Raw genomic sequence first — 14,691 nt, 5'->3', positions numbered from 1 at the left:
CGGAAGTGAGCTCGACGTGATTTGCAATGCATGCGAAATGCACCGCCCGCCCTCCCACTGCTAACCATGCAGGAAAAGCAGCCACTCGGCAAGCAATACGCAGCACCACACAAATCCCAAAACACACTCTACGCACGTCTACATCTCCGATGCTCCAGTGTCGGGGCGAAACATTTCGCATGCTGCATGTTGCATCATACAGATTCGACCTGTTTCAGCGGATTACAGCAAATTAAGTTTTTGGTTCATTGCATATCATGGACTTCCGCAAAGTAACACCTGCTTCTATACAACTTGACGTGATTGTTTACACGGTACAAATAGCTTGCGAAAGTAAACTTCTGCAAGTTTTGTTGCTAATCTAAACCTCGCTTAGTGAGATATGGTTCCAGCGCAATAGCAATTTGCAGGACTTATACAGAGATAACGACCTCCCTGGCGCAGTGGTGAGCGCTGTGGTCTTAATAGTGGGAGGTCCCGGGTTCGATTCCTGCAAGGGGTTTGGAATTTTATAATTGCTAAATTTCTGGTCTGGTCTGGCTTCGGCCGTGGCTAGTTACCACCCTACCGGCAAAGCCTTGCCGCCCAGCGATTTAGCGTTCCGGTACGATCACCACCACTTACCACCAGGTGAGATTGCAGTCAAGGGCTAACTTGTATCTGAATAAAAAAATAAAAAAAAGATAGCTTGCATCCCGGGGACGGACATAGGCTACTTTTTATCCTGGAAAATCACGGAGTTCTCACGTAATTTTTAAAAACGTAAATTACGCGGATACCTAGTTAGTTATATGGATTTATTTATCTTAGTCAACATATCGTTAGTAGGCATTGTATTTCAACCAATCAACACAGTTTTTGCTATTTCTTTTGATTGGTTGTTGGGAGAAAATAGAAAATATGTTCTTTTATTGTTTTGGTTAAAAGTAAAAGTTTTTAACTTAAACTTTGCTACAAGCACGGATCTAATTCTAGGTCCATGCCATAGATTATCTACTATACAGCTTACCCTTACAGCTAAGAGTACATCACGATCCGTGGTGTGATCCGTGGCAACATAAATGACAGTTTCATTGTCAAATGTTCTGTATTTGACACTGACAGTTTTGTCATTTGTGTTGATTTGTTTCACGGGCGGTTCACGGCCATACAAATTCCGTTCCCTTACAAATGCGAATAGCAAAATAGAAGTTGACAGATTCGGCCACAGAACGATACAATAACACACGTTCACTGCCTGCTACCTGCCTGACGCCATTTTGTTATCAGTTGTTGTTCTAGTGGTGCTGTGTGTGTTCCCGATTGTAATAGTACGCGAAAAGACGCTATATTACATAAGTTTCCAGTGTGCTGTGTGAGAAAAGACTCAAAAAGTGGCTTAAGTATATAAATTATGATGTTTTGCGAAGTAAAAGTACAATAGATCTTAAAAATAAGTCTCAAGTGTGTCGCACTTTGAAAACCGTTTTGTGACACAAAAATCTCGTCTTGCAGTAACAGCATTTCCTACTTTGTTCCTGCAATCTGAGATCCTCAGTGGTACTCCATCCATTCCACTGCATGATTCTGAAGAAATTTGTACTAGTAAGTTTTCATGGCTTTGTGTATTGTATATTGTTGATATCATTCCTCTAATCACAGTCCAGTTGCTTTGTCCAATGTATCACAACCTTCTTTAGCATATATTTTACAATCAAACCGAAGAAAATGTATTTCTTTATGCCTGAATCATCTTACCACTGCGTAGCACTAATTTTGGCCTTTAATTTTAAAATGATTAATATTTAATTTACTTTCAGGATCAGAGAAGATTGACCTTGATCATAATTATTATGCTTCCAAAAATATATATAATGACCACAACTATTGTACACAGCTGCAAACATCACAATCAGCAAGTGAAAATGAGCTTTTAGGTGAGAAAATATAATTTATTATTATTTGAAACAATATTCATTATAATATTACTAATAGGTCGTTAGGTCTAGTAATATATACATCAAAATTTCTTTTATGTTTTGATTTTAATAAAATGTTGATAATTTACCTTAACCAAACTGTTATTTTTCAGAACCCTTGCCATCTACTCCTAAAAGAAGATTAGTAGAATACTCAGAAGATATATACATATATATACATGCATATAACAAATTTAAAAAAAGATTTAAAAGAAAATAAATAAATGTCTTGAAATAAAATGTGTTTTTTATTTTTAGAATCGATTAATTTAGGTTATTTAAGTAAAAAAACCCTTTAGGTAATAAAACAAGTTCAAAATACAAGAAGCTAAAGCTGCAGGAAAAAATCCTCTAAAATCCAAAACTAGAATTCAGAGCCGCGTAAAGGAGGCAATTTAAAAAAATATCTTGCTAAGCTATTGGCTCAAATAATCTGATCTTATTGGTTAGTAGAGAAATAGCAAAATAGAGTTTGACAGATGATCGACCAATCATGGGCTGCATTTCAAGGGTGTCAAAATTTGTTTGCCCGTGAGCCATCTGATACGTAGTATCCCTATTAATCTGTGATTTGTTTTGACACGTGAGAGAAAGTATTGGCCGGAATTTTATATTCTAAGTGTATTTTATTCAATATTTTATGATATTTCAGTGAACTATATGAATATTATTAATCACTTTTCGTTGTAAGCTATATGTAATCCTATTCTATCATTCGCCTTTCCAATTTTCACTTAAACATTGAGTGAAAATGGAGTCTTTCGAAAGAGCGCACGTTGCGATAAACAAGTCTTCAAAAAGCAGTAAGTTATCAGAGAATAAGAAGAAACGGTTAAAGCAAATATTGTTCGGATATAAAGCAAATGATAATAAGCTTATTCAAAGGTCGGAGTTGCAAAATGATGACGAGGAGTCGACATCTGTAAGTGGTTATTCGGATCTGAACCTTACCAATTCTAGCTATGAAGATGAGAATGCGGCACTCATTATAAATAAAGACTCAACTAGTACATTTGACGGTAAATATATCATTCCAAACAGTAACTTTGAAGAGAAAATATATGAAGATTCTACTTCAGAATGTAGTGAAAGTTACAAAAGTAGTGAAGTTTCTTATGAAAGCGCTCGGTCCGATGATAGTTACGACAATGAAAGTAATGAAGATAAATCATGTTTTAGTGACGAGTTAATTTCTGAAGGTAATTCAAACATGGATAGTGATTTTGAGGCTAAAGATTGCATAGATGAAACAGTTTTAGAATCTGGTACTGATACAGAAACATCAATAGTGATGAGCAGCCTTAATCTGTCAGAATCAGATATTTCAGAGTTTGATTCTGATAGACAGCTAGCCGCTAAGATTCAAGAACACATGCAGTTAAGAAACAATAGGCAAAAGCATAAAGATAAATATACTATATTACTAGATGAAAATGATGTAGCAAAAGATTCAATGACCAAAGAGAGATCTAACAATATACGAGCAGCGAACATGCTTTCTTTAAATGAAACAGAATCATCCAAACAAATAAAAAAGAATAAGCAAAATCATAAAGATAAACATACTGAAAACAATGTTGTAAAAGGACCTATAACCAAAGAAAAATGTAGTACTGTACAAGTAAAAGTACTTCCAATGACTAAAGAGGAATCGACAAGATTAAGAAACAATAAGCAAAATCATACAGATAAATACACTATATTACTAGATTCAAATGAACCACCAAAAGGTCCAATAACTAAAGAAAGATGCAGTATTATACAAGCAGAAAAATTACTTCAAATGAATAAAGAGGAATCAACAAGAATAAAAAAGAATAAGCAAAACCATAAAGACAAGTACACTATATTATTAGATGCAGAACAGGAATATAAACAGGGACATAATAATATGATGACACTAGATGATATAAATCCTTTAGGCCCAGTAAGCATTGAAATAAATGAAGATGATACATCAATGAACAGTGATGAACTAAATGATGATGAACTTAATGAAGATTCAATAATGTCTCCACCGTACATTTCTATAACAGCTTCAGATATGTCAACTCAAAAACTAGATGACATTATTGGAGAATATAAACATTCAACAATAAAGAATTTACCATCGGAAACAAGTGCTGTATTTTCAACTAATAACTCTGGCTTTTTTGTTGAAGAAGATATGAATATTGATGTTCAGATAGAGGATGATGTTAGCAGTCTTATACCAGAGTTAGATGACATCCCTGACCTTGAAGAAATTGATGAAGAAATAGTAAACCTTGATACAACAGCAGAAAGTATATCTAGAACTATGAATAACAGCACTATAGAACCAAAAACTAAAATAACTGAACCAGAACAATGGACAGATTATGATCAAGTAGCAGAAAATTTCAAAGTTTACTATGGCACAAAGTGTTGCATAGTTACACTAAAACATCCAAGCAAATTATTTATTCAAGGAAAAGTTAAAATCAGAACTTTAGGTGGTACCATTGAGTTATTTGGTTATACATTGAATAAAAAAAATTGTAATATCTACGCTCCATATTATAATTTTGCTCAAGGGATTAAAACCGTCGAAAATCTTAATGATTACTATGGTTTATTCAGCAAATTGACTGCTGCAGGCCTTTCTGTTTCTGAGGCAGAAGATATAGTAACAACTATGGGGGAGAATGATGGAGTCATACTTTTACAAAAGTTAGAGTGTAGAGTGATGGATTTTATAGAGAATAACTTTAGAGTAACAAACATGTTTAAGTGGAATAAGACTATTGAACCATATTTTAGCAAGACCTCAGATATCTTGAACTGTTCACTCTTTTCATCGAGGCCATACAAAAGTTTTGATGAACATCCTAGTTGGAAGGAAGCGAATGAACTAGCTATGAGTAAGTATATTCCAGAAAAACTCCTTATCTCCTAGTATATGAGAATTAATGTTTAGTGTCTATTTGTTCATTACCTACAGCATTCATGCATCATTCAGCTGATTGAGTTGAAACTTTTTCAGTTGTTGTTAGTACTTAAAAAACATACAATAGTTAGCGTCAGAGTTATTCAAGCAAAAGAGGCATTGATAACTTGACAATCTCCTTGGCATAGTATTGATGTGTTCTTAAAAGTCCAATGTCTGATTTTCAGCCAGATCAATTTCATCATCATCATCATCATCATCAACCCATCGCTGGCTCACTACAGAGTATGGGTCTCCTTTCATCAAATCAAATATTGAATTGTAATTAGTTGTTTATAGTCCTTCTACACCACAGTTCATGAAAATAGGGCACCAATTAAACTATTATATTTTTCAGTCAAACAAAGCCGAGGCGTAGTCTGCGGCGGTAAAGGCGCAGGCAAGTCAACGTACGTGAGATACCAAGTCAACAAGCTGCTAGCCAACGGTCCAGTGCTGGTGGTGGACTTGGACCCAGGACAGAGCTTGTTCACAGTGGCTGGGAATGTGTCTGCTACTGTGGTTACGGCACCTTTATTTGGACCTAGCTTCACTCACTTGAGGAAACCTGAATTGTTTGTATTGTATTATTATTTTATATTACTAGACTAGCGACCCGCCATGGCTTCGCACGGGTAGCTATTACAAACTTTACTCTTTATAATATTAGTATAGATGCCTGCGAGCCGTGTAGATTTTTAAATACTGTGGAAACTTTCAATTTTCCAGGATAAAAAGTATTGTACGTCCATCCACAGGGTGAAAGCTATCCCTATACCAATATGACAGATGGGCTGTGAAAAGCTAGCAGAGGGACAAAAACACTTTGCATTTATAATATTAGTATGGACTATGGATGTAATTTGTATAAATCTATTTACCTGAACATCCTACTCTTGAATTTGAATAAGTATTTTCTGGAAAAGAGATTTATTTTAATATCTAATTCTGTGAAAGCTAGTTTTACATAAATTCATAGATATAGAAATTTGTGACTTCTAGCATTAGTTAGGGGAGGTGATTGCGATCATGACACTACCGCAATTGCGCAGCTGGACTCAGTTTTCACAACATCAATATTGTTTCAGAATGCTCAGCATAGGTATGATCAACACAATGGACAATACAAAACGCTACGCTTCAGCCGTCCAGACTCTAATAACTTACTGCCAGAACAATAAAGCCTTTACCGATATGCCATGGATTGTAAACACTATGGGGATGACCAATTCCTTGGGCCTTAAGTTTATAACTTTAATAATAACTCTATTACAACCGACATATGTACTTCAATATGAATCCGAACTTCAAAATCAACGTTTTCCAACATTATTAACACCGACTAGTACCAAAGATTTGTTTGAAGATTATAAAAATGATCGCTTGTTTGAAAATGTGACTTTTCCCGAAGATCTGGATTACTCGTTTGTGGTAGCACATGAATCAGATAGTCCCCACGTGAGCAAAAGTAAAACCTTCACTTTGAGGCCTAAGGATGAGAGATATTTAAGTTTTTTGGCGTATTTCGGCCTGTTATTATTGAGTGGTCGTCGGGAAAGCTTACTAGGCATCACGCCATATGAGTAAGTTTTTTTTTCTATTTTTAAGTTACTAAAGTTAGTAGGTAAGTAGAAAAAAAAATATTATTGCCGTATTTCTATTGCCGCTATAACAACAAATAATAAGGATTTAAAAATGACCGCCATAAAAAAAAAAGTGTTATTTCTGGTACGATGGTATGGAACCCTCCATGTGCGAGTCCGATTCGCACTTGAGCGATTTTTTCCTAACGTGTCTACTTTTCATTGAGTTTGATTGGTTAGTATCTAAATGAGAACCAAACTACGTTTGTTCGGAAGATTTGGGGAACTCGCTAGAGTCATTTCTCTTAACAAGTCATCCATACTATAATATAAATGCGAAAGTGTGTCTGTCTGTCTGCTAGCCTTTCACGGTCTATCCATTCAACCGATATTGACGAATCTGGTACATAGATAGCTTGCATCCCGACGAAAGCCACAGGCTGCATTTCATCCCGGAAAATCAAAGAGTTCCCACGGGATATTTAAAAATCTAAATCGACGCGGACGAAGTCGCGGGCATCATCTAGTGTTTGATAAACCAGTTCGGATGTAGCCTGACCGCGTCACGTCTATCGTCTTATGATTCATGACGCATCGTCATTCGTCAGCCAATGATGTCACGGCATCGAACCGATGATGATTGAATAACAAAAGACATATACGAATATAGTATGACTACTAAATTAGCGACGTCCTATGTCAATAACATGCAACCGAATTTATGCTCGATAGGTAGGTACTTAGGTTTGGACTTCAGATGTTGAGAAACTCGTATACCTGCTAGTCCTATAATATTATATTCATGTTGAAGGCACCTACCTAGTAGGTAGATATGATTTTTATTTTATTCCTTTTATTTTTTTGGTTTGGTGGGAGGCTTCGGCAGTGGCTAGTTAAAGCTGTACCGTCAAGCGTTTTAGCGTTCCGGTACGGAAACCAAAGGGGTATGGGTTTAATAAAAAAGCTGTCATATCCCTTCCAGGTTAGCCCGCTTCAATCTAAGACTGCATTATCACTTACCACCTGGAGAGATTGCAGTCAAGGGCTAACTTGTATCTGAATAAAAACACAGATGACAGGAAAACAATACAAGATAGTTCTTCTTCTTCTTCTTCTTCTTCATCGTGACACTCTTGGCAGAGTGGTCGTGGTCATCACGAAGTGGCGTTTTTGGGGGGGCAAATGTTATACGCCTCACGAGCATTCGCCACTTCTCCCTGCTGGCCGATAGTCTGTTACATTTGTGCACGGGACCGCCCACAGCCAGTGGCGTGCACAGGGTTCAAAGCCAGGGTAAGCAGTAGTTAGGAAGGTACCTACTTACATTGAGCATTTAAGCTATTTCAACTAGGGTAACTATTTCTTGGGTAAGCAGTGCTTTTATGCCTTTATGAGCTGCACGCCACTGCCCACAGCGGACTTAACTTGGTCACCAGATACAAGATACATAAGACAAATTACAAAGGGTGCAAGCCGTAAGGGCGGCCTTATTGCTAAAACAATCTCTTACAGAGAGTTATGACTATTATAAAACAGAGCATGTGATTTTTTTTAAAGAATATTAGCCTTGTTAATTATGACACATATTCCCCTTTCCCCTCCAATTAAGCGTAAAGCTTGTGCTAGGAGTGGGTACGACAATTATAGTGCAACGGGTGGGGTTTGAACCACCGACCTTTCGGAATTCAGTCCGCTCCTTAACCGTTGAGTTATTGAGGCTCTACAAATGAGTCAACAGGTATTTACTCGTATTGAACCGGATGTAACGGATTGTTGCTTTCAATTAAAATTTCAAAACGTCGATGTCTTTGCTATTTCAATTTCGCAATTCGCCAGTGTACATTTCAATTACATTAGAGTAGCTATACGCCTAGAGGCAAAGCATTAGGAAACTGAATACGGGACATACTCGTAGAGAGACGAAGGCGTGACGCAAACGCCAAATATAGTATTTTATAATATGATATTTCTCGCTCATTAGTATAATATTTATAACAAACAGAAAGCTGATGCCCGCTATTTCACGAATTCGCTTGGTTTTTATAATCGACTAGCTGATTCCCGCGCCTTCGTCCGCGTGGAATTAGGTTTTTTAAAAATCCCGTGGGAACTCTTTGATTTTCCTGGATAAAAAGTAGCCTATGTCACACCCCTCTCCAAACCAACAAACAAACACACTTTCGCATTTATAATAATCAGTAGGATTATATAGTTTGGTTTTATAGCCGATTTTTTAAAATCCCATGCCTCCCATGGGATATTTTGATAGAGAACCGTGATAGCCTAGTGGCTAAGACATCCGCCTCCTATTAGGGAGGTCTCGGAGGGTCGGAGGTTCGATCCCAAGTACGCGGCTCTAAGCGGAGTTTGCGTTTTAAGCAATTAAATATCACTTGGTCACTTGCTTAAGCGGTGAAGGAAGACATCGTGAAGAAAAAATGCCTGACAGTTCTCCATATTGTTCCCAAAAGTGAGTGAACTAGCCACGTCGTCGTCCCTATTATTTTTAACTAATCAGGACTGTCCTACAAAGTGCATAAAGTCAATCGTCCGTATGCAACGTTCAAACATCTTTCCATTAAAATCTAGTATTTACTCACCCCTATAAATAGGTTTCATTCAGTCGGATATTGGTCGGACGCAACAGGTTGTTTTTTGGTGCAAATCTCGACCTTATGGATATATACGTCTCGTCTTGGACTTTTTTATGTAATGACTGCGCAGTTAGTTAGCTATTAGTTATTGTCTGAAGATGAATTAAGTAGGCATATCTATTACCTATTTCCAAAGTATAGAAAACGAAGAATGATAATATTTTTGCAGTTGGAAGGTATAATAAGAACACACAATTCTATTAAATAATCTTAAATCTAAATTAAAACTAATATAAATTAAATTAAATCTAAAACCTCATAGAGACCACCCGCAGCGAGGCATTGTACCACAGAATAGAGAATTATTCACTCATCTGTGCATTGTACCTACCCAAGTTGCTTGCTGCATTACCACTTTTGATGGCCAAACAAATTCTTTGTCCCAGGTAGCTTCTGCTTTTGTAGTTATGTGGAGAATCTCCAGAGCAGTGGCATACGACACGACACTGGCAGTGGTGGATTACCTATATAGTCCCATGAGAGAGGTCCTAGATTAGTCTTTTTCCATTTGTTGGTCTCGTGTGGTCTGGACTTTGTTCTTCTTAGCAACCTTATACAGTCCTTTCTTCAAAGATTATGCAGGTTTTCTCACAATGTTTTTCTTCGTTTTTTGGGATTTGAACTTTGCGGGTTCACAGAAACAGCATTAAAATTGACCATTCCCGAAGCCTCAATAGCTCAAATGTTAAAGGAACGGACGAAAGCCGATAGTTCGGCGGTTCAAACCACATCCATTGCACTATTGTCATACTTATTACTTCTAGCATAAGCTTTGCGCTCAGTTGAAGGGGAATATTAGTCATGATAAAACATGGCTATTATTCTTTTCTATAGGGTTCCGTACCTCAAAAGGAAAAAAGGAACCCTTATAGGAACACTGTTATCTGTATGTTGTGTCTGTTAAAAAACCTATAGGGTACTTCCCGTTGACCTAGAATCATAAAATTTGGCAGATAGGTAGGTCTTATAGCACAAGTAAAGAGAAAAATCGGAAAACCATGAATTTGGGGCTAAATCACAAAAAATAAAAAAACGTACGATGGTACGGAACCCTTTGCGTGCAAGTCTTACTCGCACTAGTCCGGTTATTTTTAAATAGAGAAAATTCGGACGGAGTAATCGCGTAACCAACAAACAAAAAGAACATCGACATCATCATAGTCGAATTAAGAACCTCCCTTATTTTTTTGAAGTCGGTTAAAAATAGAAAATAGTTATAGAATCATTACCAATAAAACTTCTTCATAGATATTTGTTTCCAGGGTCAGCCTGAAAGACTTGCGCATCGCAACCAACGTGATCATAAAGAAGGAACACATTACGAAGGTGCTCAATGGAAAATTGGTGGCACTGTGTCAACAGTCGGGCGAGACACGGTGCGATAGCGGCGTGTTTACTTTGACCGATAAACCGCTACCGTGTCGCGGCCATGGTGAGTATCACGGACTTGGAATAGCTAGATGTCGCTTGTTCATTGCGTGCGTTTCACCTAACGCGGTGCGGAGAGAAGAAAGTGGCAAGTCACAAGTGTTTCCATTGAAACGAAGTGGAGCTAAGCACACTAGAGCTGCATTGAACCGTGTTCCGATCGTCGCGCTACCCTCCGCTTTGTGACTTCCACTCGACACCAAAGCCTCTTCGATTCCGTTCTGTGCGGCTCGGGGCCGCGTGTTCATATATTTTATTTGAAGTCTGCTCCGTTCCACTTATAGTTTCCACTGATGCGAAGTGGAGATTTTGAGCACTATGATTGGTCAATTCACATTCGCTCCGCTCCACTCCACTCCACCCAGCTCCACGTCAGTGCAAACACACCTTATGTCCGCCCTGGCGTGCGCGAAAGAGCCACACTCCTATTTTTATTTTTATTTCTTTGCCTTCAATCATTCTTCTTTCTAAATACTTATAAAAAACCGGCCGAATCGAGCTTCTCCTGTCGATGTTGTCCATTGATGTCGATGGCTCATTAACACGTGATACTTGTCATCACTAAATGACTCGCGTGACGTCATCAATCGGGGGTAGAAAAAAATATTATAAAAGCATAGAAAAAATGCGAGTTCGACGACTACTAGACGTCGTTAAGGTTGCACTGGTGCTAAATAAACATTTTGGGACCAATGAGTCGCTGCCATTTTGCTTGTATAAGGGCCCTGTCCTTACGAAGTAATATATAAGCATTTACTTATATATTACTTCTGAAGGACAGGGCTATTGAACAAGCAAAATGGCACAGACTCATTGGTCCTAAAATGTTTATTTAGCACCAATGCAACCTCAGTGGCGTCTGGATTTCAAACGGGTCGTTCATCTAAGAGGTGGCGCTGATTTATTTGGTTCCAAAACCGTGAAAAATTATGTTCGCTTGGGCATATCTTGTCATTTATATCGATGAATGAATAGAAGTCAATGATTATAACAGTTTCTTATTGAAGCTTGTTGCTAAAATGGTAGCTTTTGGCTGTTGAGATAAACAGCTAAACAAATAAATGAAACTTTTCAATTGATATCAATATAATGGGCTTTTTCTTATAATATGATCCCTGAATATTATCAATAATTTTATTCCTGATTATAAACTATTCTATTTAAAACTAATGAAAATAACCAATAGAAAATATTTTGTAGTAATTTGTAATTATATTATAATAATAAATATATTACAATAAAATCAACCACTTCTCACAATTTATCATAACAATATTTTATTGATAGTAAGTAGTATAAAAGTCTAGAAAAAATTAAATAAAACCTATGCGCATAAAGTATCATTATCTTGTTTCAAGTTAAACCACCTCGATGACTCAAGGGTGATGTAACTCCAACAAAGTACATCATTAATATCATATTTGTGTTATCAATAAAAGTGCTATAATATAGTGCTCCATTAACTGATAAGTGCAAATACAATGCAATATATGTTGTTTGCAGGATTGATTCGAGGGATCGACTGGGACAAGGAGGTGTTGTATGTGATAACTCCAGTTCCAGGGGGGGAGCTGGGAGCAGTGGACACCTTGTTGTATGCAGACTGGATGCCAGACCTGGTGTGGCACGAGAGAGGCCTGCCCGAGGGCACGGCTCTCCCGTACCGCACCAGTACGGGGGAGCAACACAAAGAACTCATGTCCACTCCTCGCAGACGGTACACCAACCCTCTGCAGCTCCTCAAGATGGCAAGAGGAGCAGCTCCTAATTGAAAGCTTAGTTGATTGTAATAGATCCAAAATATATTAAATTATATAAAAGGAAACCTAATTTATGTTAATTTCATGTATATTTCAAGATAATTTTGTACTTACGATACTAATAAAACATAACATAGACGATTGAATTTTAACTTAAATAATCCCCCATCTTAGATAGAAACCTCTCCATTTATAAATGCTGTATTAAATTTATAAAAGTCAAAAAGTCTAGAAAAGAAATGTTAAAACATGGGGTTCCTTTATTACTAATAAATTATATTAGCATGCGATATAACCATACAGAAGTTAAAATTTCACACAAACAATTAAACTGCCTTAAACGATGAGGTTACGATACGTTGCTGGAACGTCCAGTTGACAGGCGCTGAGGTGGGGCTCGCGCTCCTAGTCAAATAAACCGCCTACTTCGTTTATACATCACTATTTTATTGAAAAATTAAAATACAAAATACCAAACTAAACAAGAGTCTCGCGGAGACCACGCTGGTCGAGGGTTCTGTATGTGGAAGAAATGCTACTCAATATATAACATGATAGTTAGCACGAAACATCCGCGGGCCCGGCTGGGCCGGCCCGCATCCCCGACTAATTCTGTTAAGGCAATTACGCTTACTCTTTATAGATAGTCTATAAAATATACAAGTACCAATTGTGAAAGTAGAGCCACACGAATACTGAGTGGGTGTGCGTGCTACGCGGCGCGACTCGCGACAGCGTCAGTATGAAGGAAGCACTGTGTGGCGTCGCACTGCAGAGTCCGGTCAGGCAGCCCTCGCGCTCTACAGCAGGCAACACCGGGTCTTCTTCTTCTTCTTGACCTGCAGCGCGGCGCGCGTGGCCGTCTCGAACACCTCGCGCACACCCTCCTTGCTCTTGGCCGAACACTCCAGGTACGCGAAGGCGTTTATCTTCTCGGCCATGGCGCGGCCCTCCTGCGGCTTCACGGGCTCCTGCTTCATCTTGCGCAGCTCGTTGATGGTGGCCGGGTCGTTGCGCAGGTCCTTCTTGTTGCCCACGAGAATGATTGGCACGTTGGGGCAGAAATGCTTCACTTCGGGCGTCCACTTCTCGGGGATGTTCTCGAGAGAGTCGGGAGAGTCCACGGAGAAACACATGAGGATGACGTCCGTGTCGGGGTAGGACAGCGGCCGCAGCCGGTCGTAGTCTTCCTGCCCGGCCGTGTCCCACAGTGCGAGCTCCACTTGTTTGCCGTCCACCTCTATATCGGCGACGTAGTTTTCAAACACTGTCGGCACATACACTTCCGGGAACTGATCTTTACTAAACACGATCAATAGGCATGTTTTACCACATGCACCGTCACCGACGATCACTAATTTCTTTCGTATCGCAGCCATCGGTCCTGAAAAAGAATTCAACGCAAATAATTATGATGAGCGTCAACGCCTTTCATGACTTATAAATATGGCCGCCGTATAGGAATATGGGAAGGGAGTAGTTAGACATGCCCTCAAATGTGAATAAGCACCTGAACTAGCGGAAGAAGAACAGCACCACCACATAGTACCCTCACATGCGAGGGTGGTTATTTATTATATTTTGTAGATACCTGAAGATTCTGGCTAATTTCTGCGGAATATGGACCTATCGACACTTTTTTTTAATCGTCTTTACTCATCACAAGCACTTTCGTTTCGTTCATACAACAGTATTGCAATATAAGAAAATGCGAAATATTATTTCTTACTTCAAACAAAATGTAATTCATAAAAATGCAGAATAATATGTTGTTAATTTTTTGAATATATTTTTATTTGTTTTATTTATTGCTGAAATCCTTTCAATATAGTGTAGAACTGCAAATAAATTGAAATACATCATTGCCACAATTAAAAATAATTGACATTTGTCATTGTCATAGACTACATCGTTCTTTTACAACCTGTGGATTTCCCAGAGACGTGCTACCTAACCAAGATTGTGCACTGAGACGCCAAAAACGAGCCTATTGAGATAGCGCGAGTGTGTTCTTTTCTATTAGGGTGACAACACGATTTGATAATGTAAGACATTTGACGGATGTATCATGATAACCCATCGCCGGCTCACTACTGAGCACGGGTCTCTTCTCAGAATGAAAAAGGCTTAGGCCATAGTCTGCCACGCTGGCCCAGTTCACACACCTCACACCATTGAGAACATTATGGAGAACTTTCAGGCAGGCGACTCTAACTTGCACTTGGCCGGTTTTTCTAACTCGGCATACTTCACTCCGTATGGTTACATTAGCGTCAATTTGGAGCTTTTTTGAACTTTTACTTTTTCTACTAACTAATTCTTTAAAGTATTAATTATTGTTTCTAATGGACACTTTCAACT

General features: G+C 38.3%; 2 protein-coding genes and 1 long non-coding RNA gene across 4 annotated transcripts; 2 read left to right on the top strand and 1 right to left on the bottom strand.

The window, feature by feature from the left end:
* Nucleotides 1–1,176: 1,176 nt before the first annotated feature.
* LOC138403775 (uncharacterized) lies at nt 1,177–2,198 on the top strand. The gene is made up of 3 exons (XR_011237937.1): nt 1,177–1,584; nt 1,800–1,916; nt 2,072–2,198. It is a non-coding gene; the product is annotated as an uncharacterized lncRNA (long non-coding RNA).
* A 333-nt stretch (nt 2,199–2,531) lies between these two features.
* LOC117991887 (polynucleotide 5'-hydroxyl-kinase NOL9) lies at nt 2,532–12,468 on the top strand. Its single transcript, XM_034979519.2, has 5 exons — nt 2,532–4,840; nt 5,264–5,480; nt 5,994–6,488; nt 10,405–10,574; nt 12,074–12,468. Exons 1-5 carry the CDS (start codon nt 2,710–2,712, stop codon nt 12,340–12,342), a joined length of 3,282 nt encoding a protein of 1,093 aa, XP_034835410.1. The 5' UTR covers nt 2,532–2,709; the 3' UTR covers nt 12,343–12,468.
* Rho1 (ras-like GTP-binding protein Rho1) lies at nt 11,761–14,064 on the bottom strand. 2 transcript variants are annotated; one of them, XM_034979545.2, is made up of 2 exons: nt 13,922–14,064; nt 11,761–13,714 (listed from the first exon to the last, which is right to left on the bottom strand). In XM_034979545.2, the coding sequence occupies exon 2, from the start codon at nt 13,707–13,709 to the stop codon at nt 13,131–13,133; it is 579 nt and encodes a 192-aa protein (XP_034835436.1). In that variant the 5' UTR covers nt 13,710–13,714; nt 13,922–14,064; the 3' UTR covers nt 11,761–13,130. The 2 variants fall into 2 exon arrangements, with proteins under 2 accessions (XP_034835436.1, XP_034835435.1); XM_034979544.2 differs by having other exon boundaries at nt 13,841–14,028.
* Between the last annotated feature and the right edge of the window lie 627 nt (nt 14,065–14,691).

The sequence above is a fragment of the Maniola hyperantus genome, chromosome 20, assembly GCF_902806685.2.
Source record: "Maniola hyperantus chromosome 20, iAphHyp1.2, whole genome shotgun sequence".
Lineage (NCBI taxonomy): Eukaryota > Metazoa > Arthropoda > Insecta > Lepidoptera > Nymphalidae > Maniola > Maniola hyperantus.
Note: the sequence above shows the minus strand (reverse complement) of the source record. Positions and strands in the feature narration are given on the sequence as shown.